General features: G+C 41.2%; 2 protein-coding genes and 1 long non-coding RNA gene across 8 annotated transcripts in view; 2 read left to right on the forward strand and 1 right to left on the reverse strand.

The window, feature by feature from the left end:
* The first annotated feature begins 511 nt into the window (after nt 1-511).
* On the forward strand, nt 512-9,068 carry CUNH5orf58 (chromosome unknown C5orf58 homolog). 3 transcript variants are annotated; one of them, XM_040444616.1, is made up of 4 exons: nt 512-699; nt 2,074-2,127; nt 2,871-2,964; nt 8,791-9,068. In XM_040444616.1, exons 2-4 carry the CDS (start codon nt 2,098-2,100, stop codon nt 8,940-8,942), a joined length of 276 nt encoding a protein of 91 aa, XP_040300550.1. In that variant the 5' UTR covers nt 512-699; nt 2,074-2,097; the 3' UTR covers nt 8,943-9,068. The 3 variants fall into 3 exon arrangements, with proteins under 3 accessions (XP_040300550.1, XP_040300559.1, XP_040300545.1); XM_040444625.1 differs by lacking the exon at nt 2,074-2,127; XM_040444611.1 differs by lacking the exons at nt 512-699; nt 2,074-2,127 and adding an exon at nt 2,203-2,224.
* A 405-nt stretch (nt 9,069-9,473) lies between these two features.
* On the forward strand, nt 9,474-25,124 carry LOC121010789 (uncharacterized). Of its 3 annotated transcripts, none has more exons than XR_005781367.1 (4): nt 9,474-9,580; nt 11,680-11,904; nt 17,297-17,514; nt 24,921-25,124. It is a non-coding gene; the product is annotated as an uncharacterized LOC121010789 (long non-coding RNA). The 3 variants fall into 3 exon arrangements; XR_005781366.1 differs by having other exon boundaries at nt 9,476-9,580; nt 11,723-11,904; XR_005781368.1 differs by lacking the exons at nt 17,297-17,514; nt 24,921-25,124 and having other exon boundaries at nt 9,476-9,580; nt 11,723-13,015.
* LCP2 (lymphocyte cytosolic protein 2) overlaps nt 10,467-25,233 on the reverse strand; it is a 47,236-nt gene continuing 32,469 nt past the window's right edge. For both annotated transcript variants that reach the window (XM_040444599.1, XM_040444590.1), the window contains 9 exons: nt 25,119-25,226; nt 23,244-23,274; nt 21,012-21,024; nt 20,201-20,330; nt 19,369-19,418; nt 15,338-15,432; nt 14,651-14,728; nt 12,754-12,909; nt 10,467-11,205 (listed from right to left, as the gene is read on the reverse strand). In XM_040444599.1, the coding sequence (XP_040300533.1) occupies nt 11,083-11,205; nt 12,754-12,909; nt 14,651-14,728; nt 15,338-15,432; nt 19,369-19,418; nt 20,201-20,330; nt 21,012-21,024; nt 23,244-23,274; nt 25,119-25,226 (784 nt within the window). In that variant the 3' untranslated portion in view covers nt 10,467-11,082. The remainder of the gene's footprint in view (nt 11,206-12,753; nt 12,910-14,650; nt 14,729-15,337; nt 15,433-19,368; nt 19,419-20,200; nt 20,331-21,011; nt 21,025-23,243; nt 23,275-25,118; nt 25,227-25,233) is intronic.

Raw genomic sequence — 25,233 nt, forward strand, 5'->3', positions numbered from 1 at the left:
ATTCCCGAGGGCACTAAGAAATGTCTTTGAGTCAGCCCCAGAGATGGTAGTCCCAGAGAGTCCTCTGTAGTGCCAGAGAATCTAGCAAAGATGGCTTGAATCCCAGTTTCTCCACCGGCAAGTATTCCACTCTACTGTACTCTTCACTCACCTGTAAGGATTTATAAGAATGGTAATAGCGAACATTTATTGGGCACATCATCTGCCAAGTCCCTTTGATGCATTATCTCACTTACCCCTCAAAAGAAAACTAGAAGGTAGTTATTATGCCCTCCACATGATAGATGAGGACATTTGGACTCTAAATGATTAAAGTGCTTACCAGCACCTCTCTAGCTAAACGTAATGCTGGAGTCAGATTCAAACCTGAGCAGTTTCAGTGCAGAGTCTGGCCTTAATCACACTCTTTTACTGTTAAAACTGAATGCAGATTAAGGGCTGGGACTCACCTAGCACAGCGCCTGGCACACAGGAAGTAAAACGTCAACACCTTTCCCTCTCTCCCTCTCAGCCCACAGGTCACTGCTAGTCACTTCCAGTCTCGCATCCAGAACTTTCTCCTACAGTGCCTTGCCTGGGACTACAACTCCCAGGATGCACCAGGTGGAGAAGCTGGCCAATCAGGAAGCACATTCCCCGCCATTACTTTCGGCCCCGCCCCACCTGCAGTCAGAGTTTTTGTGAGAGTTGGCTGGCCAGGTGGGTCTACACAGGGTTGGTTTGTGGACAAAACGAGGTTACTGGGTCTCAAAAAATCCTAATCAGGTTTGGGGAGGGGGCAGGTGGAGGCTGTTGAAATTTCCAGGCTGCTTCAGACTCCGTCGGCGGCGTCCCAGTGGGCAGGCCCTAAGGGCCTGAGGCTCCTCACTGCCAAGGGTAGGATCTAGAAGGAACTGATGGGTGGATCCAGGCAGTGCGGGTGGTCGTCCCAAGGCCAGGGTCACGCCGGGCGCATTGTACATGCTACTGGTCTGGTTTGGGAGCAGAGGGGTTGTGGAAGCTTCGAGGGGGCTATCTTCAGTCACCAAGTGCCGGCTGGGCAGGCCAGCGGCACCCGGGGACTCCTCGCGGGCGGAGGTTGGGCTGAGGAGGAGGGGGTGGCCTTTAGAACAAACGCTCTAGGGATGATAATCCCTCCTCAGGTTGAGGGCCAGAAGGAACTGTGCCTCCAGGCTCCTGGTTGAAGGTTAGCGCCTTAGTTGCGTTAGTGTCTACAGTATCTTGGCCTCTTAGTCCACCATTTCCTCTGTCCCTAGAGCCTGCTCACCACTTGTCACTCCTGGGGAATGTCCTTTGACCGGCCTCTCCTTTTTCTGACCAATGGCCTAACCCATCTCTCCAGTCCAGTGGGGTCCAGCCCCAGCTCTGCCCCTGACCCCACCCATCCAGGGGCACTCAAGGACGGTGGGAAACCCGACCCTGCTCGGGGGCGGGGGCCGGTCAACTTTCCCGGGCATATCTCTATCCACTTAGTTTCTACTTGTCTCTTGGTTTTTTAATTTAATTTTTTTTTTTTTTTACAAACATTCTAAATTAGAAAAAAATTTTTTAATGTTTGTTTATTTTTGAGAGAGCAACAGACAGGGAGAGGCAGAGAGAGAGAGAGAGGGAAACAGAATCCAAAGCAGGGTCCAGGCTCTGAGCTGACAGCACAGAGCCCAATGAAGGCTCTGACTCACTGACGGTGGGGTCATGACTTCAGCCGAGGTCGGATGCTTAACCAACTGAGCCACCCAGGCACCCCTATTCTTCATGTTTAAAGTTATTTCATCCTTTCCTTCCCCTTCCTTTCCCTTCCTTTCTTTCCCTTTTCCCTCCTTTCCCTTCCTTCCCTTCATTTCCTTCCCCTTCCCTTCCCCTCCTCTTCCCTTCTTTTCCCTCCCTTCCCTTCCCTCCCTCTCCCCCTCCCCTTCCCGTCATCTTTCTTTTTCCCTCAAACATAAATCTTTTGATTTGCTGTACCCAACCAAGTAAGACAACTACCATTCCCTTTCTGGTTTGTAGGGGCTTGTAGGTGGGTGCAAAGTATATTTTATTCGTTGTTTGGAAAACAAAATTTTTATTTCTTTGTAGTGGCTCTGAAGTGAGTGATACAGGATGAATTTCTGGACTCAGGAGAAAGCAGAGGCAAGAAATTGACTTAAAGCTTAGTTTATTTTCATTATCTTGGACAAGCAGCCTGACAGCAATGCCTTTTACATTGCTGGAGTTGTGTGTGCTAATTGTGGGTTATTATTTCAAGTCTTTTTGAGACATTTCAGTGGCTAAGATTAGTTTTTAGTAAACCTGTTTATGTGTTTGTATCTGATGCATTGGCTAAAAATATGTACTATACATGCAACATTGTAACCTGTTGATTTACACATTTCAATTAACCAGGATTTTTTTAAAAAGTGTATTGCCCTGTGTCCCAAAATTAAATTAAAAGTGGCCATTTTACCATCTTGTTAGTTTATGAATTATAACTGAATCTTACTTTGAGTTTTACTGACTTTATCCTTCAAAAATAAGTTAGAAAAATACACTGTCTTACATAAACAAAATTAAAGAAGGTTTTATATGACTACTTAATTCTAAGATAGTTTATAAGTGCTGAGGCTTTCTGAACAGGGCACATCTGCATTTCGGTTGTAAGGGTCCCATCATGTTATCTGGTTCCATTAAAGAAGAAACCTTATCCTATGAATCTTTGGAAAGTATGAACAAGTTGATGCATTACTATGTTAGAATTCTCACCATTATATTTGTTCACAATGCTTTCAGTTCTGAAATAACAGATTTTCCTTTTAGAAATACTTGAAAATTTGAGTGTTTTCAAAGTGCACATAAATGCCTCTGATTTATTCATCTTGCTTCTCTTTTAAAATCAGATGTTTAAGAAGAATGTTACTGACCATAAGCTAAACATGGAAGCCATAATTAAAAACATGAACATGATTTCTTTGGAGTTGAAGAAGATGCAAGGTAAGTGTGAAACCACCAAATTAAAATGTTTGCATGCCGTAGTTATAAAACCAACAGTAGAGCCAAATTGTGCTTCTACAGGGATATAACTGAATTTTGCCTACTAATTAGGATTTCTATAATTTTCAGAAATGTTTACATTGTAATATAAGCTAGATCTCTAAAGAAAAATTGTGTTTGAGAATTTTCCTGGGAGTTAGCCGACTTGAATTCCCATCCTTGACACTAACAAGCTTATGCTCTTGTCTAACCTCTCTAAATTTACTTCTCTTCCTTCTCTTCAGTAAACTATTGCACGATGGTGTCACATTCTGCAACATTCATTGCCTCCATCCACTAATCTTTTTAAGCCCCTAAGGTTCCTTCCAAATTAAAAATTATGAATTTGTTTGATTCTGTGAGTTAAGGGTACTTCATTTTAAACAGATTCATAGAGTAGGATTAGACCTTACAGTTCATGATGTTTAGTCATTGACCTCACAGACATTCTCTTATTTTACCCCAGACATGTAGAATTTCCATGATTGAGTATTTTTAGGGACAGTCTATCCCTGACCAAATATTTCCTGTGTTGGAGAACCCCCTATCTCACCAGTTCAGCCTCTTCCTGTTTAGACAGTTCTTCCTTATGGACTAGCTGAAATCTGTTCCCCTCTTCCTTTCCCTGGAAGGGGACCTTCCCCTGGTCCTATTTCTAAATGGGAAACTTCAGTAAATATTTAGTTATTCTTCTTATGATAGCTCTTGGATATTTGAAGATAGCTTCTCTGTAACTGACAGTTACAAGGAATTCAGCTACAAACAACAAAACACCACTTTAATGTGGCTTATACAGTAAGGAAATAAAAGGATCCAAGGTAGGGTAGCCCCAGAATTAATTCAGAATTTTAAAGCTGCTAAGATAGAAAATGATTTTGTAGATGAGCGTGTCTCATTCTGATAATAGATATTTACCAATGCATTCACTTATGATTGCTTTTTGTTTAAAAGAAAAAAAAACACATAACAAAATAAGTGCCTTATACTATGGAAAACAATAAAATACTCCGTGATCATAAAAAACAAAAAAAGAATTTTAAATTTTTTTTTTTTCCGACGTTTTTATTTATTTTTGGGACAGAGAGAGACAGAGCATGAACGGGGGAGGGGCAGAGAGAGAGGGAGACACAGAATCGGAAACAGGCTCCAGGCTCCAAGCCATCAGCCCAGAGCCTGACGCGGGGCTCGAACTCATGGACCGCGAGATCGTGACCTGGCTGAAGTCGGACGCTCAACCGACTGCGCCACCCAGGCGCCCCGTTTTTGTTTTTGTTTTTTTAATTTTTTTTTTCCGACGTTTTTATTTATTTTTGGGACAGAGAGAGACAGAGCATGAACGGGGGAGGGGCAGAGAGAGAGGGAGACACAGAATCGGAAACAAAAAAAAAAGAATTTTGAAGGCTGCTGCCTGTACCAGGTTCTTTCCCTTTTCCTGCTCTGTTATGTTCACTCTGTGTATCACTTCTAGTCATTACCTCCAGGTGTGGCCATCCACAGACATGTATCTGCTCATGTCTCTATAAAAGCCTTTTCCCAGATCCCTTCAGCATGTTTTCCCTTTCCTTTCATGGCTGGATTTGTGTCAAATGCATGTGCTTGCACCGGCCACTGTCAAGGGGAATGGGACTGCCAAGACCAGTTTGGACCCGTCAGGACTTACTGTTGGAGGTGGGGTGAGGATCACCTAAATGGAATCAAGTTGTGCCACCAAGAAGAAGGAAATGGTTGTTAGGCACCAAATAGTGAGTGCCTATTATGTTTTCTTCTGCGTGTTCTTCCTAGGGCAGCATTTCCCAGACTTCGATCTGTGAACCCTCCTTTCTCAAGACATATTAATAGGTGTTGTGCAGTAAGAACAGAGTCCATGTTCTTAGGGTCAGATACATTTGAGAAGTGCTTTATGCTGTATATTTCTTTCCAAAATTCATAGTACAAAGGCTCTGAGGCATCTGATCTAAAGAAATCTGGTTGTCTTTGCTTCATTCGTCATCTCTCGAAACCAATCTCAATGATACAGCAGGAATTTTCTTTCTAAAATGTGACTCATTAGCTCACTCTTGCCCCACAATAAAGTCCAGACCTTCTAGAATGGACTATAAGACCTCTTGAGATCAGGCCCCTGCCTACCTCTCCAGTATCTTATTCTTTTATCCCAGCACACTGTGCTACGGCCATACTGAACTGTTTGCACATCTACACAGTTCCTCTTTTTTCGTGTCTGTATCTTAACAGATGCATCTTCTGAAATGCCCACTGCTCTACCCCCACCTCCACCCCACCAGGTTAACTGCTACTTATTAGTCAAGGTTACTTACATTGGAAAAACTTTTTTAAGCAAGCGTGCTATCTCTTACCTTTTCATATTACCTGTCACACTGTGTTATAATTGCATGTTTACTTACTTTTCCTGTCCCTGCTCAACAGTAAGCTCCTTAAGGGTATTCCTGGCAATTAACACAGTGCCTTGATATAATAAGTTCTTGGAAATGTTTATTAGGTGAATAATTGTTTTCTGGATGCTTGCCCTCATTTAAAACAGAGAAGCTTTAGGGGCACCTAAGTGGCTCAGTGGGTTGAGCATCCGACTTCGGCTCAGGTCATGATCTCACAGCTCGTGAGTTTGAGCCCCGCGTCGGGCTCTGTGCTGACAGCTCGGAGCCTGGAGCCTGTTTCAGACTCTCTGCCTCCCTCTCTCTCTGCCCCTCCCCCACTAGTGCCATGTCTCTCTCTGTCCCTCAAAAATAAATAAACATTAAAAAAATGTTTTAAACAGAGAATCTTTAGATTTCTCTCCAACTTGATTATCTAACTGTTCTACTTTGGGGATTATTCTTTTGTGAAGTAAAATAGAACTAGTAAATATGATGGTTGTGTTCCTGAGAAGCTGTGGGGTAGGTCAGGCAGTTAGGATATGGGGACTTGCAGAGCTAGAGTACTTTTGGGCAGACTTCTGGTAAACATGGAAGATTAAATGAACAACATTCCTTTCAGCCACACTTCCTTCTCTAAATAATAATGTCAGTAGCTGACACATAACATTTATTATAATCCAGATACTTTTCCAAGAGCCCTGTATAAACAGATTCAATGGTCATTACAACCTTGTGAGGTAGGAAATTCTACCATTGGTATTTATGGCTACAGAAACAGGTAGAGAAGTTAACTAACTTTCCCAAGGTCACACAACTAGTCACTAGTAAACTTGAGATTTAAATTTAAAGTGATTTTAAAGAGACAAAAATCAGCAAGGAAAAGAGCTCTCAAAAAAAGTTAATAGTGAAATAGAAAGCAAGTTGAGGTAAACAGAAAAGTCTGAACCCAAATGTCCAGAAATTTGAACTGTGAGCTGGCTGGGTAAAGCCAATGAACGACCCCAAAGACTCAATACATGGTGGCACCAGAATCCTCTGGAAGTAGGGGTAGAGGTGGAGCTAAGGACAGGAAGGCTGGTTAAATGTTTAAGAAGTTGTAGACCCCTAAGTTCTCTTCCCTTCTCTGCATAACTAGGCAACTGTCCCTTTTCTAGGACAAAAAACTTGAAGCTTATTCCCTAAGAGGCTCTCTGGCCTGGAGCCACTAGCCACAAATTGAAGGAAAGAGTATTATACTGAAAACAAGGGTATTAGGACAAAGTTTACATATTGAATTATAAGACCCTCTAGCTTTCTTTTCCCACTTGGCTGCAAAACCTTGGCAGCCAGATTTATGCCCTCAAGCAGATTTTTCTTTCAGGAATCTGACCAGTCTAAGAGAAGGAAACAAACAAACAAACAAACAAAAACAACTAAAGGTACTGATAGCAGAAGTTCCCCCCAACAAAATACCCAGCCAACTCACCTCCCAGTATAGCCTACCATAGGCACAGAGTTTCCAGTAGTCTTTAGTGCCATAGTCTTAAATATGAGCAGATAGCTCTGATGGAATAGATGCTTAATGGAAGCATCTAATATGAAAAGCAGAGACAAAGTCAATACATAGATTCAGTCAATGAGGAAGACACAGAAATCATGAAATGAGATGAAAACTCCCAAGAAACTGTCAATAGCTAAAGGGAAGTAAGAAAAGATGCTATGTCCATGAAACAGGAACATGATCCTAGGAAAAATAGTTTAGAGAAGGGAATTCTTGGAAATTAAAAGTGCAACAGTAGAAATAAATTCTGTAGAAGGGCTTAAAGATAAAATGAAAACAATCCCCTAGAGTGTAGAGCAAAACAATTATAGATGGAAAGTTATAGGGAGAAAAAATGATAAGATCAGTCAAGGAAGTTCAACATTCAGTAGATAGCAGTGTTAGAAAGGAAGAACACATACAGTGCACGGGGAGGAATTCATTAAAGAAATAATCTGAGAAAAATGTAAAAAGCTGAAGGAGAGGAGTTTCTATAATGAAAGAGCCCAACACAGTGGTTGAAAGTAGACCCCCAAGGTACAATACTATGAAATTTTGTTCTGGAAAAGCAGATCCTTGAAGTTTCTAAAGAGAAACAATGGCTAAGAACAAAAATCATGAAAATTCTCACAGCAACACTGGAAGCTAGAAGAAAATGTGGCAAGGCCTTTGAAAATCTGAAGAAACATGATTTCCAATCTAGATTTCTATAGTCACTATTAAGCATTGGTGTAGAGAAAGAAATTTTCACACATAAGTTTTCCGCCTTCAGGAAGTTACTGAGGTCTTATTCCATCCAACAAGGTAGCAGACCAAAAAGAGAAAGAAACGAAATTCTGGAAAAAGGATACTCCACATATGGGAGGGGTGAAAAGAATCTCTGGGATAGTGGTGAACGGAGTTGAGCAGTCCAAGAGAACAGTCAGTCCAGACCAGAGTAGATCAGAAGGCTCTAGGAGAAGATAGACTTTTCAACAGTTGGACAGCTAAGGCATCTGACTATGCCAAAAGGAGATCTGCACAAATATATTTGGAATATATTTATGATAATTAAGTAATGAAAAAAAATTAACCGTGATTGGGTGGTACCATGCAAGAAGGGAAATGTACTGCAGAGTTCAGCTGTGAAGCATATTTATATAATCAAAAATTTTTAACCTTTAAATATTGAGCTAGCAAAAATTGTATTCTTAAGTACTCTCTAGGGGAGTGGGGGTGAGTGAATCTTCTGTAGTCCGAAGCAGGTAGATAATACCTACAATTGAAAAAATAAAATATACATGTCGTTTAGAGATACGGAGGCAAATACCAACCTGCCCTCAAACAAAGCCAGAAGACACTAAGTACAGACACACACAACAACAAAGCAAGAAAAGCAATACAAGCGAGAAGAAAAGTTAAAAGTGGTTGCCTCTTGGAGATCCAAACTATTTTTTGTAACATGCCTTATAGATCTATCTGATACTGTATACATATATAGCTTAAAAATAGTAAGTTTAAAAAAAGCATAAATCAAATGTGTATAACTCAAGTTGCAGTTTAGTAAGATAGTGTACAAGTTGAACTAAAGAGCCTGCTAGCTAATTTTTATGTCATGCTTATTTTATAGTACATAAATTTGACTTTGTCATAATGGGGCGTAGTTAATTGTGGTCCGATCAATAATCACTTAGGAGAAAACTCAAGAATGAGAAATAGCTACTAAAAGTAATAATAGGGGTCCCTGGCGGGCTCAGTCGGTAGACCATGCAACTCTTGATCTTGGGGTTGTGGTTCTGAGCCCCATGTTAGGTGTAGAGATTACTTAAAAATAAAATCTTTAAAAAGAAAGTCATAATAGTTGTCTCTGATGTATGTGCTCCAAGATAGTATCTTCTATTATTTTGTTTTACACAGAGCTCTCCCAGTTGCTGCTTTGTGACCTTACTTTACATTTTAATCATCCTCTGAAGACAGATGACTTAGAGGAAACAGAAGGAAAACCGCCCCTCTTTGATGAATCTAAAATATCAGATGTGTCCTTTGCTTCTAACAGCTTTTCTGTCTGATTTCTTTTTGTTTGTTGTGAATTTATAACTATTTATTGTGGAATTGACACATATCGGGGAGAATTAAGTTTACTAATATATTTAATATGATAAAAACAAAATAAAAATATGAATTGTAAATAATCATTTAATATTCTTGAAGGCTGTTTTATTGTTTTAATGTTTCAAGGAATGGCTATTTCACTAGTGACAAGAATATAACAGAGGAAATTGGCCATGGGGCATTTCTTATCCTTTATTTTATGCTTGAATTTGGCTCATTTTGAAAGAGAGTTAACCAAATTGTAAGCAGATGGAAACAGAGTTTGTATTAATCAGATCTCTCCTGGTAACAAATGCCAAAAACAGCTCAGGCTAACTGAAGCATTTATTGGGTCATGTGGTTTGGAAGTCCACATGGTTGAAATAGATTTCAGGGACTCTACTAATTTACCGCGTGTCTGTAGCTTGGTTCTAGTTCTATGCATTGACCTCATCCTCTTCTGTTATAGGCTGGTCTACATATGGCAGGGAGAAGAGGGTAGAGGCATGGCAGGCGACATGATTCACTACCAAATCGTTGCTTTGGAGTCTACTACCTCCTTCATTGTAGAGATTTTCAAGCATAAAGGATAGCGTACCATAAAGCATGACGCAAGGTCAGCTCCCAGTGTCTGCTATCCTCACCACCCAGCTCCTTGTTTAACATAGAATAGGCACTAAATAAATGCTTGTTGAAATCCTCTTGAGTAAACTTGTATATGAATGCAGATTTTTCAGCTTTAGAACTCCCAAGCTGCAGATCCTAAACTGAGAACTCCCAGTTTGTAAGGATGAAACTTGATGAAGAAACATTATCATCATCATACTTGTTATCTTAGCAAACCATCAGTTTTACCCACGTGACTTCCAAGCCCCCTTATGTTCTATTAATTAGCTTATGAAAATGAACATGCAGGATACCTTTTGCCACTCGAAAACTCGTAGATGAAGCAGAGAAGGCAAGAATTTTTGTTGTTAATAAAAGTTGTGGAATAATAATCAAGGCCCCAAAGGGGAAAACTTGAAGAACAACCGAGGGCCTGGTTTTTGTTGTGCTAAACACCTACTACTGTGTGTTAAGTGAGATATGTAAGCTGAAGCCAAGAGCTGAATTGCTTCAAAGGATTTATAAAGCCTTTTTAGGAAGGATGATGAGAAGGGCTTTATGGTAGAGTTGTCAGGGGATAAAAGAGATAGAAGAAAGGCCTCTAATAGGAAAGTCTGATCACATTTTTCTGTGTATATGCATTGCTCTTTCATCTTTGCAGTAAGACTTTGGTAAAATCCGCATCACTTGAAAATGCTTTTGGAGTTGTGGGAGGTGCAGGGGTGGTGGGGTGTGAGTGTCGGTATATGATGAACTTACATCAGATCTATTTGACACCCAAGCCTCATCTCTAAATGTAAAATGATTTCTTCTGGTATTTGTAGCTTAAGTTTTCTTTAAAACTAAAATGCAAGAGCAGGGCCTAAACAGAGTTAATAGTTTTAGGGACACAGAAGTAAAGCAAAAGGTAAATTCATTTTAATCCTAGGAAGTTATCCCATCATGCATTTACCTTTTCATAAAAAAGTACACAAAAATCCCCCCCAGCAAAAGACACCAAATAAGAAAGAATGAAATAGTTTGAAGGCTCTTAAGTTATTGCTGCCGAGAAAGTGAATTTTAGAAATTTTCAAATTATATATATAAAACCCATGATTGCCTCCGACTAACAAAGGTTTGGCTATAAAAAAAATCAGTTTTATGTGATACCAAAAACTATTTGTTGCAGTGTTTTTAAACTTGCTCCAAATTATTTCTGTCACCGTGTAAACTACTGTACTTCGAAACAGGTATTCCAAAATACACATTTTTTAAATGAGTTATTACAGGCCCCTACTAAACTTCAAGTGTGAACATCATGCACTTCACAAACATTGAAGAAGAATAAATAAATTAGGAGATATTTGACAGTCTTCATTTCAAACACTTTTTTATGCGAAAGGTCAAAACGCTGTGTTCACGTTGAGGGGTTCGATCCAGTCCTAAGTGTTGGTCCCTTCAGCAAGGTTGACTGATCTTCCCCTGATGGCAGCATAGCCAGGAGGAAGCTTCCTCGTCGGCTTGGCTAACTTGCTAGGGATAACCTGCAGAATGCGTTAACGTGCACTGGTATCTGGAGCCTCGGTTTTTCCCGTCAATGAGCAGAAGTGGCATTTTCCTGAAGTAGTCGATGATATCTGACACAGACAAAAAGTCCTAAAAATTCAAAATAAGGAGATAAGTCAACGTTGGAATGAGTAGAGAAGCCAAGCATTTGAATTTCACTCTCAGTTTGTTTTTTTTTTTTTTATCTGCATAAGATCCTACCTCTTCAGTTATGAGGATGGTGAGGAAAAATATGTAAAATTTGGCAAATATTTTCATGATTTCTCTACAGAACTTTGAAAAAATAATTTTTCAATATCCAACAAATTATGGATAAAAGAATGTAAATATTTGTGTGTATGTATATATGTATTTTAACTTCATGGGGGTCATAAATATATAGGAGGTCTAACTGTGATACCTCTGCCTTAGAATTGCTCTGTTTGTGTTTTTGATTTTGGTTTCTGTATCCCTACTTCACTCTTAATCACTAATAGTGGGAGGAACTATAAGGAATCAGGAGGGCAGACAGTGTCCTAGTGTCTGGAGGTGATAACCTGTAGCATTGCACAATGGTTCCTACAGGATCTCTCTGCTGTGCCTTCACTGTCATCTCTACACTCCCCAGGACTCTGCAGCCAAGTCTGCACACCCATTGCCTTTATCACGTTATCCCTGATGGCCAGGCTGGAATAAAACCCATCGAGCCTCCTAGACATGGGTCAGAATCACATCTGGTCCCCAGACAGGATTATGCGCTTCCTCCAAGACCACTCTGCTGGATGCCGCCTTCCAGGGCTGCGGCCTGTGGTGAGCGCTTCTGTTTTTCCACACCAGACCGACAAATTCTGGAGGGCAGACATCTATCTCTCTGCTTCTACAGCAACGATGCAGCTCTAGCCACACTGAACTAGTGATTGAAACATTTGACCAGAATCACATGTTTTTTTCCACTCATTTACATGATCATAACTTTGGAGTAGAGTCTAAGGGCTACTAGCTGTTTTTCATCCTGGAAATGTTTGATTCGACTGATCCTCCTCTTGGACCTTTGAACTTAAAGAACATGTTTGGGGCTTAAGTTTAGCTGTTAGCTTCCTTGCAGAAGCAGTTTTTTTGATTACCATCCAAAAAGTAATTAGCATAAACATTGACCAAACAGAGGAAAATTTCTTTCAAGTGAGAAATGACCCAAGTATTGAAATAATCACCACAACAAGAATTCCATTTTTTTTACTCTTTTCCAGATGTCAATTTTAAAATACAGCCTTGTAAATACACTGCAATCTTACATTAAAATTATGTTACAGAGGTGAATGAAAGAGGGGGCTTATCTCTGATACCATCTAACTGTATATTTTTTTTTAATTTAAATGTTAATTTTTTTAATTTTAAAACTTACACATGTGATTTTAGACTAGTTGGAATAGAAGATATAAGATATAAGCTATATAAGCTACCGCCATGGTAGAGGTAGCTATTGTTACTTTGTTTTATTTCCTTCCAGTAAAGGAAGGGCTTCACCAATGTGATTTAACTCTGTAAAGTTGCGGGAGAGTATGAAACCCCAAAGAATGTTACAGCAAGTTTCCATAGAGGTAGGTATGCAGAATAGCATAAACAAGGATTTGGGTACATTTTACAACTGAAATTCCTTACCTCTTTACCTCGGAGTCCAGTTCCCAACAAGTAAACTTGGCTTTCCTCTTGGTAACGGATCTGGATGTTGTAAACTTTATCTTTGTACAACACCATGAGGACATACGGATTGGTTATTGTTTTTTTAGAGCTGTCTCTAACGAGAAAAGTGCCATCCTAAAAGAATAAATTCTTATTATTACGTGAGCAATAAATGGCAATACTTCTGTTGCCTGTAAGAGCAGTAGACAAGCCTCGAGAGATCTGGAAACTTACCAGTTGCCAAGACAGTGAACATTTAGTGCCCTGAACCGTTACAGCCCCATGTGTCACAGATTTCTTGGTTGTCAAGAGGCAGCAAAGATTGTATCAGAGAAATTTCCAAATTCCAAAGAGACTTTTTGAAGTCTCTTGATAAAAAAGAAGTCGCTTTTTTTTTTTTCAGTTATAAAACAAATTACAGGTGGTTGAGTGGACAAAGGGCCAGACAAAATAAGGACTTTATTGGTTAACTAAAGATTTATCTTCCTACTCCTGGGAACTAATTCCCTAACCCTTACTTTCCACAGCCAAAGTCAGAAAACACCCAAATGCCTATGACATTCATCCATTTTTTTTTTTTTTAATTTTTTTTTTCAACGTTTATTTATTTTTTGGGACAGAGAGAGACAGAGCATGAATGGGGGAGGGGCAGAGAGAGAGGGAGACACAGAATCAGAAACAGGCTCCAGGCTCTGAGCCATCAGCCCAGAGCCCGACGCGGGGCTCGAACTCACGGACCGTGAGATCATGACCTGGCTGAAGTCGGACGCTTAACCGACTGCGCCACCCAGGCGCCCCGACATTCATCCATTTTAAAACCTCGTGATCTCCACATAAAATGTTCACCATTAAATATCTGAACATAAATGTGAACTGTCTTGTGTTCTTATCACCTTTTTTTCCTATTTACTGAAATAGTGTGATTTGTCCTGTACTTTAAAATGTCATTCCATAAATTATTGTACATAATACTAATACTGTAAAGATCTAATATTAAAATAAGATTAATTAGTAAGGCAGTGTTTAAACCACTCCCTGCTTTGTATACTGAATCATGATGGCTTTAAAGAGCCTTCAATCTGCAATAATGGCTTTCCTTTGTTCTTCTTATTCCAGTTGAGTAAATTCCATTCAGAATATCTTCTGTTCAACAAATACACCTGTGGACCAGTGATTCACAGCCTAGAATTTAGAATTTAGAGTTTTGGAGACCCAGAACCCACACAAAATGCCTGACTAAATAAATCAGAATCTCTCCAGGTGAAATCCAGGAATCAGAATGTTTAAAGTTTCTCAGGTGACTTAAATGTGCAGCAAAGATTGAGAACTATTCTTATAGACTCAAGATGTGAGAGATGAAGGATCTTTGCTCTTCTTTCTCTGATAAATAGATTTAAGGTTAAGATTCGGTGCCAGATCACAGGAAATCTGGTTAAGAACAGCTAGAAATTTCTAGGGGAAAGGGCAAAAACTTGCTGCTGCCTGTCTCCATAATGGATCCCTTCACATCAGTGGATGGCAGTTGTATATTAAAAATGAAGATGCTAACGGTAAGATGTTAGAAGTTTGGGGGAAAGGGCCTCCTTTTGATAAGGTATGCTTCCTGTGACAAGACAGATGCTTTTTGTTAATAGAAGCTCCTTGGATTCTGCCAGCTGAATGACTGCCTTAATTTAGATTTTTCCCAGATCCTGGGAATCATTGCTATGGATGCTGGTGGGTGTAAATCTGCTACTAATGGGTCCCCTTGGTATAACAGCATGAATATCACCTAGCAGAATTCCTAGCCCATAATTGGTGCTCAATAAAAGACAGCTCCTTTTTTCTCCTCCCATTAATATTTATAACTACTTAAAAATAAACTTTGGCACAGTACCTGGTTTATCTTTCTAAGAGCAGCTTCCGCCTCTGGTCGGGTAATATAAGAAACGTACCACTCTTCATTTAATGAGTTCTGAAAATGTAAATTTTTAAAAACTGAATAAATTTTGCAGTTATATGTGTAAGCGAAAAGAAAAGCCTCCAAGTAATCATTTTCATAAATCACCACCTCAATTCCATGAGCTTTGAAACATTTGCTTTCTTAATTTGAATATAGAATCACTTAGGTGGGGCTAAATAGAAGATATTTTGCATGAACTGCTTTTTATCATGGTTGTAAAGGTAGTTGTGAATAAGCATTCCGTATATAATGGAACCTTTAATCAGGAAAGATAGAGATGTATAATTTCTTCAGTTTGCTATAGTATATTTAATAAAAAATTGGGGTTAATGAGCAGTTAAGTGACTTACTCAAGGTCATAAACTAGAAGACAAATGAAGAATAGGATTATTTTTCTCGTTAAATACAAAGCACACATTTGCTATTGGAAGAGCCTGGAAAAATACCAAGGAAAAAGAACATATTTTTCATTTGGATCCTCCCCTTTAATTTTTTTTTTTTCACTAAAAAAAAATTAAAGGTAATTTAAATAATAATAAAAATACAAAGGAGTATACAATGGGAGCTTTGGTTATTTGCTGGGGAAAAAATAAAATAACACAAAAACATGTGCTTTATTACCTCTTCTTCCCCAGGAGACCGTGGTCGAGGTTTGTTTGGAACTGGTAAGGAAAAGTTTCTGCTTTCAGTTCTGGGAGGTGGTCTATTGCCAAGGCCTTCAAAAGTATAACATTTTGAAAGTTAATTTGCTGTAAGCTATTTTTCATTTTCTGTCATCACACATTTCCCCCCTAAAATGCCCTTGCAATTGTTCCCAGCACTTTAGAAACATTTTAAAAAGCCATAGCTTCAAAAATAATTTTCACCTGTTCAAAACCACAAGGGCAGGGGGCCTGGGTGGCTCAGTCGGTTAAGCGTCCCACTTCAGCTCAGGTCATGATCTCACAGTTCGTGAGTTCCAGCCCCACATTGGGCTCTGTGCTGACAGCTCAGAGCCTGGAGCCTGTTTCGGATTCTGTGTCTCCCTCTCTCTCAGCCCTTTCCCCCGCTCGCACTCTCTCAAAAATAATAAATAAACCTTAAAAACACACACACACAAGGGCTGTTGGCTGTGCAGGCATTGTTCTGTAGACATACCAGTGAAACTTTGAGAATAGTTCCACAAATGTGAGTGATTTCTTACATGGGAATGTTACATAATATAAAATAACTAGTCCATTAATGAAAAAGTCACCGTAGTTTAAATATAATCATCACATTTTTCAGATTTTACAGACTCCAGCAATCCAGAAGGGTTTCCCAACCACTGATAGGATGATAATGCAGTAATAAAGATGATTATGTTCTCATTGTTTACACAAAAAGAAATGTAAATTACCTAAGACAAAGTGAAATTACGTTGAAAATACTGTCAGTTTCTAGAACCAGTTTGCTACCTACTGTTCTTTACTGAATTTTCTAAAGAGGTAGAAGTGTTCAGCTCTCACAGAAGCCCTCACCAACTACCTGATCAATGAGGAAGTCTTTGTTAGGCACCTGTAAACTTCCCTAACATGGTATTTTCTCGTTTACGGTTCCCCGAAACTTTCTGAGGGTGTTTCCTAAACTCAGGAAAGGTTTGATTGTGTTGATTTGTAATTGCCAAGGCTGTTTTCTATATGCCAGGACGGCTGTTAAGAACTGAAAAATTGGGGCGCCTGGGTGGCGCAGTCGGTTAAGCGTCCGACTTCAGCCAGGTCACGATCTCGCGGTCCGTGAGTTCGAGCCCCGCGTCAGGCTCTGGGCTGATGGCTCAGAGCCTGGAGCCTGTTTCTGATTCTGTGTCTCCCTCTCTCTCTGCCCCTCCCCCATTCGTGCTCTGTCTCTCTCTCTCCCAAAAATAAATAAATGTTGAGAAAAAAAAAATTAAAAAAAAAAAAAAACTGAAAAATTGTGTGAGCCGAATGTTCTCTGAATTATTCATGTGTCATTCATTCATTTATTCAACAAATATTTTTTCAACACTATGCTGCCCAGGCCTTGAGTAAGGCACCCGTGGACCCTTCCTTTAATCTTCACAGCAACACCGCAAGACGGGTATTCCCTTCTTTTTGAGTATGAGGAAACAGAGAGTCTGAATGAATCGTGTAGCTCCTAGCGGCAGTCAGGACTTCAACCCATGATTCCCAAACATTACTGGGCATAAGAATCCCAGGGAGAATTTGAACCACCCAGTCTGCATTTGACAAGCACTCCAAGTGGTTCTGCAGTGGGGTTGTTCTGCCATCCACAATATGCCTGCCCGGGTTGCTGAGTGAGGAGAATTACATGGGAAGGGCTGAAGTGCCCTGAGCCATGCTGGCATAATTGTTTACCATGGCATTCATTGCCTCCTTCTAAATAAGCAGATCAGATGGCCCTGAACTGTTGATCTTCCTTCTTAAGTCTCCCACGGCCTAAACAGATTTTCCCTATCCCCACCTTCGCAGTCCAACATGGCAGGGGCTTTTATATTGTGTATTGAATGAATGCAATAGTTAACAAATATAACCAAAGCCTATCCTGCACGGAATTATTCTCTTTCTACTTCTGCATTTGCAGGTCAGCACCATAAAGTCATATTTGCAGCAGACAATATACTACTTTTTATTGCATCCACACACTGCCCTTATTATTGAGATCTTCAAGGGAGCTAGAGTGGGTTTTTGGGTAATACACAGACCATTCTTTATCTTTCTAACACTGGAGCAACCAATGGAGAAGACTGAGGACCAGGTGTCCTACCGGTCTTAGGGGAAAAAGGATCAATTTTGATTAAGGTAAGCATTCCTCTCCAGATCATATTACTATATTATTTTATCAAGAATCCCCAACACCAACCCTAAAACTGGGTGTCTGTGGAACTTACTTTGAGACACACGGCTATAAGTGAAGTGTCTGAAGCTTAGATGCCTGCAGAAGCCAGGCAAGTGACACAATGTGGGTTCACAAAACGCAGTGAGTTGTGGACACTATGGAAAAGTGAGAGACGTGAGGGCAACGGCAGAAACCACATAGTAGTCACTATACCCTCAAATGCTTAGGAAGCATTAAAAACATAAATGGATTTCATTGGTGTCAGCAATAGGATCTCACACATACATGGGATAATGTATTCAACTGAATGTAATAGATGTGCTCCTAAAAAAAGTCTTCACTCTTGAGCAATGATTCAAGTACTAATATGCTTTTCTATTTATAACACACACCGGTGTTCTTGTATGTGAACTATGACCAAAAAGGGGGGAGAGGGTTGTTCCTCACAGCATTTAAAAAATTTTCAAGTCAACCTTTATGGGGGCACCTGGGTGGCTCAGTCACTTAAGCATCAGACTTCAGCTCCAGCTCATGATCTCACAGGTCATGAGTTCAAGCCCCATGCCAGGCTCGGTGCTGACGGCTCAGAGCCTGGAGCCTGCTTTGGACCCTGTGTCTCCCATCTCTGTCTGCCCCTCCCTCCCTCCTTTTCTCTCTCTGTCTCTCTTTCAAAAATAAACATAATTTTTTTAAGTCAACCTTTAAAAATCGGGTAATTTCTGGGGCGCCTGGGTGGCGCAGTCGGTTAAGCGTCCGACTTCAGCCAGGTCACGATCTCGCGGTCCGTGAGTTCGAGCCCCGCGTCAGGCTCTGGGCTGATGGCTCAGAGCCTGGAGCCTGTTTCCGATTCTGTGTCTCCCTCTCTCTCTGCCCCTCCCCCGTTCATGCTCTGTCTCTCTCTGTCCCAAAAATAAATAAATGTTGAAAAAAAAAATTTAAAAATCAGGTAATTTCATATTAAAAGCCACACTTCCAGTATTTCTTGAAAAAATAATGAGAAAATCTGGCAACGCTAGGCAAGTTTCCTGGAATGAAGAAAATCTATTTACTAGAGCTGGGTAACTTTCCACAGTCATTTGACACTCGGTCATTCAAGAAACATTTTTAAAAGTCCCTAGCATGTGCCAATCACTTGCAAGTCCCTAAGGCTAAAACAGAAACACAGTCTAGTCCTACCTTGTAGGCCTTTGCTGCTACTCAAAGTGGTCCATGGACCAACAGCATCAGCATCATGAGAACTTGCTAGAAATGCAGAATCTCCTACCCTACCCCAGACCCACTGAATTAGAATCTACATTTTAACATGATTCTCAAGTCATCTGTATTCATACTGAAGTTTCAGAACACTGTCAGCAAAACTTGTCATGGACACCAGAGAAGGTATTATTCACAATGCAGGTCCTCATCCAGACTTACTGAATCAGAATCTTGGGGGAGTTTCATTTTCGTAATCTGCATTTTAAACAACGTCCTCAACACAACTCAAGGGTGGACTCATTATAGAAACCTAAAACTACCGAGCAAGCCAAGCACTACCCTGAGCACCATGTAAAAAGAGCAGGGAGGAAAAACTCTATGTGGGAAGATGAAGGCCAAGTCTGCCTTTCTGAGGTGGGGTGTGTGTGTGTGTGTAGCATCCTCGCATTCCAACAGCCCTTGGCACACCACAGAAACTGAATTAAGTACTGAGTGAGAAAATAGATTTTCCAGCTTTTAGGAAATAACCGAACCTTTGCCCAAAGGCTTTGGGACAGGTTAGGAATCCAGTCATAGAGGCATGTTGCCTGGAGTAGGTCACTAGAGCCCAGAGTACAAACCTTGAGAGAAGTATGGCGGCAGGGAGGCACTCTGCGGAAAACCACTGTTACTGCGGAGACAGAAAAGAAATGAATTGAGTTGCACTGGGCTGAAAAGGCTGATGGGGAAGGTGGGTTAGAGAAACCCGCCGACAATGCTGCTTCCTTCATGACTACGGTCAGTTCTCCCTGTAGCTGCGGCAGCTGAGCAAAGAGGAGGGGCTGGTGGGGCACATCTCACTACTACCCCAAATTCTAACAGACTCCACCAGCCAAAACAACATAACCTGTAAAGGGTATTGGAAGGTTGTTTTTAAACTTGGCTATTGTTTTTAAAGTTGGGCGCCTGGGTGGCTCAGCCGGTTGAGTGTCCGATTTCAGCTCAGGTCATGATCTCACAGTTCGTGGGCCCTGAGAAACACTGTTGCTATTGAGAAAGTGGGCCTGTGGGGACAGAGCCTGTGCAGTGAATTCGCACATCAGCTAGGTCCTTGCATCCACTATCTGGATGAACTCCAAGCACCTAAATTAATTGGGTTTCTCGAGTGTTCATTTTAATTCACCAAGTGAAAACATTCCCTTGAAACCCTGCCCAAGGGTCCATTCTGCCTCGGTGACCATGGGGCAGTCAATTCTGTATGCCTCCAACCCCAAGCTCAGAGACTCCAAGAATAGCAGTGGATTAACATGTGTGGGTCCTTATGCTCAGTTTGATTTTGTTCCTGAAGACCCAAAATGTTCTGGCCTGACTACCACTGGCTCATTTCTTTCTTTCCCAACCCACCAGACATTAGTTCTTTTGAGTGGACCTGGGGGTGATGTTAAGTTAGCACTGAATGACGTTACCACAGACCTTTCAGAGAATGCTCCAGGCATGTGAGGTGATGGGAGGGTGTGCTTGGGTGATAGCTTGGCAGATCTGGAAGGAAAAGTATTGGAGCTCATGGAGAGCATTGTGGGCTGAGGCAAAGGTCTTTGATGCACTGTGGGGGAAAAGGAAAAATTAAACAGCTTGTCAGCATCCAGGTGTCACAGGAACATTCCAGAACTGCTCCCAAGTTAGAAACCGCTAGTCCACAGAGAGATAGAAAAATCCAAAAGATCCAACATAATTAGGAAGTGGTACAATGGAATCCCAACCCCAGGACTTTTCTAGATGACTTACTACCTTAGAATGCATTAAAATGTTGCCATTCTATATCATTCTCTATAATATGCATTTATTTTATTTTTTCATTTGTGAAACACTACCTTGGCAGAAAATTGTCAGTTGGAAACCATATGAATTTCAGAAATGATTCACAAGTTTTGTTTTATGTAAGCCAAATTTTATGCTATCTCATTTATCTGCAGTTAGTTGATCGTCTCCTGTGTTAGAAGGCATAAATATTAGCAATTTTTCTATCAAGCCATATATGCAATTTTTAATTTTGCTGTACTATTAAGTCATTTGCACCATTACTTATGAAAGTAACAGTTCTCTTTGGGAACCCAGACGATTCCATTTTATTATAGTTATGCTGTATACCAACTGACCTATGTCTACTTAACACTAATTTAACAATTATAATTATGTCTATGGGGCTTCTGTACTAAATAATTCCATGTGAATTCTGGGCAGAAGAATGAAGGAATGAGTTATAAGAAAGCTTTTCTGAACATACCGTCATCGTCATCCTGGTAAAGGGGGAAAAAAAAAAAAGGTATTAACCTATCATCAAAACACAATTCCTAAAAGAACTGCATTTCTCAATCACATAAATGTCTCTGTTTCTTTCTTTAGTAGTTGTATGTCTCCATAATATATTGTGGAGAACAGTAGAATTTGCTAAGTGGTTCATAATTTCTTAATACAAACAATCATAAGGACACTCTAATCTGAGACTCTCCTTACACACTTAACACAAAATAGGTTCTGAGGTGCCCGAGAGGGCCTAAAGACACAGTAAGGATGGCAGTATCTACGAAGTACCTCAAAGATTTACACACGATATCTCATCCAATTCTCCTAGCAACCCTTTAAAAATTCAACATCCTCTTTGTACAAATGGAAACATGGTGCTCAGGAAGGAGTCCTAACTTGCCAAGGGTTACAGAAATGGATTGGACACCTGATATGTCTAACCCAAGGCTCAGCCTTCTTTCAGCCACTCCCCTTAAAAGCAACTCCACCTTGCATATCATGTGGCTTACAAGGCGTGTCTACATTGCTCAGCATTTATCTCCAGGCAACCTGCGAAACAGGCAAGAGAGGAGCTATTTGCTAGACTCTTCAGATGAGAAATGATGTTTGGAGAGGTGAAACGATTTTGCCATTGACTAGCAGGCCACACCTGTCAACCTGGACTTGTTTTGCTAGGCCAGCACACTGGAAAAGAAAGACCACCTTATGCAAAGTGTTGTTGCAAGTATTAAGTTGGTTATTACATGCTCCTGGTATATGTGGAGTGGTCAGTAAAAGTTTGCTGTCATGACTCCTACCATTGAGACAAGACAAGAAGGATCACAGCCAGAATCACTCATCCCATTTGGCCAACTGGGAGTCCCAGCAAAGGGCTGCATAATTAAACCCACATGGGCTCAGGGAATGATGAAATCCCTCTTTAACACTATGGCAACCATATCTTGTTTCTTTCTGCAACTCTCAGATTCTCATGGCATGAGCATCCACCCTTCCCAACCCTGGGACCCTCAGGAATATAAAGTTACCTTCACTTACAATCTTGTCCTCTTTTTGTCCCTTTGTCCCTTGGCTCTGCAACCAAGCTGTGTCCTTGCTGTCCCCATAGGGTCACCCACCTGCCTTTGCTCAGGACATTCCTGAGGCTGCAATGCATCTTGGCTTTCTCTTAGGATGATTCTATTCTGTGCTCTCCCCATCATCCAATGACACCATAAATCTCACCTCTAACAAGTCACTTCTACTCCTCAAGCCCCATGGATCACTTTCTTCTCTCCACCTCTGGAGCTCATCCCATGATCACATGCTATTGTGTGGGGGTCTGTTGTGTGTTGTGTGTGGGTCTGCATGTGTCTCATAGCTTAGCACTTTATCCCAACCAGCAGAGTATCTAGCACAGAGCTGCAAGATAGCAGGCACTTGTGGGCTGAGCCCTTGAATAGTGGCAGGGACGTAATCACCTTCAGAGCGCTTATAGCATAGAGGAAATCAGACAGACCTGGATTCCAATCCTGACTACTTACTAGCTGTGCAACTTGTGATGAATATCTCACCCCTTCTGAGCTTCAATTTCCTCATAGTAAAAAAGAAATAATGATTCTTCATAGGGTCGTTAAAGGCAAAACATGTGTGAAGCTGGGATGACCAACTGCCCCAGTCCCTCTGCCCCGCCTGAGACCGATGGGGTTTCTGGGACATGAGATTTTCATTGCTAAAACTGGACATAAAACTTCCATTGCTATTTCCCAGGCAAACAGCTCATCACCTAAAAGTCACTAGCTTGCCAACGTGCACTTAGCAGGAATTAAATAATTGGTATTACCTCACTTGTTCAGGTCATGGACTTATTAAAAGGGAAAACAGAGGCCTTGTCAACTTTGCTGTACGGCCCAGACTCTTGGGCACCCCTCCTTTTATCCTTCCTTCCAATCACTGTTACTTTAACTTGTGAATTACCACCTGATGATGGGGCTGTAACGAACCCAGCCACCCCAGGAGCTCTTAAAGGAACAAGAGCTAAGCAGTGCAGCACTGTGGGCAGGTGGAAAAGATGGAGACCCCACAGGCACCAGTATTTAAGGGCCTACTGTGCGCAGGCCTTGCTCCCTGTGCTGGGCTTCAATGAAGTCTGAGATGGGCATGGCCCCCACACCCCACAGAGCCTGCACTGATTTTCCCTGTGCCAAGCATTCACCAAATAACATTTTGTACTTACATTCTCTCTTCTGTCGGGTCCCCATCCATGCCTGAAATGAATTAGGGCAAAGAAAAAGGACTGAGCATGAAGAAGTTTCAGCGAGCCAGCCTCAGAATATAGATGGTTTCACTTACTCTAATAATGAGAAATCAAACCCACTGAGCTGTGATAAAATGAGAAGACAAACCCCCAGCAGAAGAGCAGGGGAGCAGAAGTGGAGGAAGGTTTGGTGACTCAATGTTCTGTCACTATTGCGAGCTGAGCTAGGCAAACCTTTATTCTTTCAGCTACCGCAGCAAATAATTACATATATATAAAAAAGGTTTAGTCAGCAAACTAACTCTTTAGCAGCTATTAAATTTCACCGAGTAGATGTTTCTCCAAAAGCAAATGAAAACATCTTAGGTAATATTCTCCTTTGCTGATGTTTTAAAACAGCCATCTCAGGGCTCACCCTTCGGTGAAGGGAAAACAGCTGGAAAATGCTAGTGCTTTGGGACTTTTCCCAGATGCATGAGCTAGTCAGACAGATTTGGTGACCGCTGCCTTAGAGCTATGGCAGGCAGCTGTATGCCTGGGCCCACATCATGTTCGCCTCAGAGAGAGGGATGACAGAAGGAATATATATGTTGATCATCTCCCATCTGGCAGATGCTTCATATGTCGTCATCCCATAAAGCATTTATTTAAAATTTTGATATTTCGTTCATGATTGATAGTTTTTACATACATTGCAAGTTTTAAAAATATTTCATTAGGGGCACCTGGGTGGCTCAGTTGCTTAAGCGTCTGACTTGATTTCAACTCAGGTCATGATCTCACCTTTTGTGAGATCAGCCCCACGCTGGGCTCTGTGCTGATAGTACGGAGTCTGCTCTGGATTCTCTCTCTCTCTGCCCCTCCCCCACTTGCGCTTGCTCTCTCTCCCTCTCTCTCTTTCTCTCTCAAAATAAAGAAACTCAAAAAATATTCCATTAAAATATTAACTTGATGACTGAGGGTTTTTTTGTATTTTTTTTTAATTTTTTTTTTAACGTTTATTTGTTTTCGAGATAGAGAGAGACAGAGCATGAACGGGGGAGGGTCAGAGAGAGAGGGAGACACAGAATCTGAAACAGGCTCCAGGCTCTGAGGGTCAGCACAGAGCCCGACGCGGGGCTCGAACTCACGAGCTGTGAGATCATGACCTGAGCCGAAGTCGTATGCTCAAACGACTGAGCCACCCAGGCGCCCCTGAGGTTTTTTTTTTTTTTACTACCCTCTAGCCCTGACTCTGATTTAATCATCACACTAGCCAAGCAACACCAAGTTTGAATCCTGATGGGAAAAACAGAAGCCTTGGCTATGCCCTTGGTAAGTGGTAAGGTTAGGCCTGACCCCAGATACATTTATGCCATTTGGTACATAGGTCCCAAAAGACTTTACAGTAAATTTAGAAACATTAGAGCCGACTTCAGTATTCTAACATTATAAAATGTGGTTGAACAGTGGGGAAGACACAGTGACTTAAAAACTTCTCCCAATTATTTCCTGTTTGCTACTGTCTTGAAAAATAAAGTGGAAGGTTCAGTTCCCACATACTGAGATGGAAGGAAAACACGAGCATGGTTTCGGCTGGTTGAGGAGAAGTTCTCCACAAACAGCAGTCATTCCCGTCCTCCTCATGGACCATCTCTCCACTCCTTTCTTTGCTAGATCACTATCATTTGTCTTCAGAGGGACCCGGAACTTTACATCCAACCTGAAAAGCCAGAATGCCTCAAGCCATAGCAGCCAACAGTCCCCTCCTCGCCAGGAACACCTGTGATGTCCAGTTCCGTTATAGGCTAATACCAGGCAAATTACTGGCATCACCAGTCTGAACGACAAACTCAAGCAACAGAAGACAAGTACCTTGGCACAGGTGGCTTCTTCCCTGGCAGGGGGCTACTTCTGTCATGCCTTTCGGTGGCTGGCGGTAAAGGAGGCTTTTGCACCTTGGGTAAGTGCTCCCCGAGAGGCCTGCAGA

Source organism: Herpailurus yagouaroundi, unplaced genomic scaffold, assembly GCF_014898765.1.
Source record: "Herpailurus yagouaroundi ecotype Mexico unplaced genomic scaffold, PumYag 29, whole genome shotgun sequence".
In the NCBI taxonomy this organism is placed as follows: domain Eukaryota; kingdom Metazoa; phylum Chordata; class Mammalia; order Carnivora; family Felidae; genus Herpailurus; species Herpailurus yagouaroundi.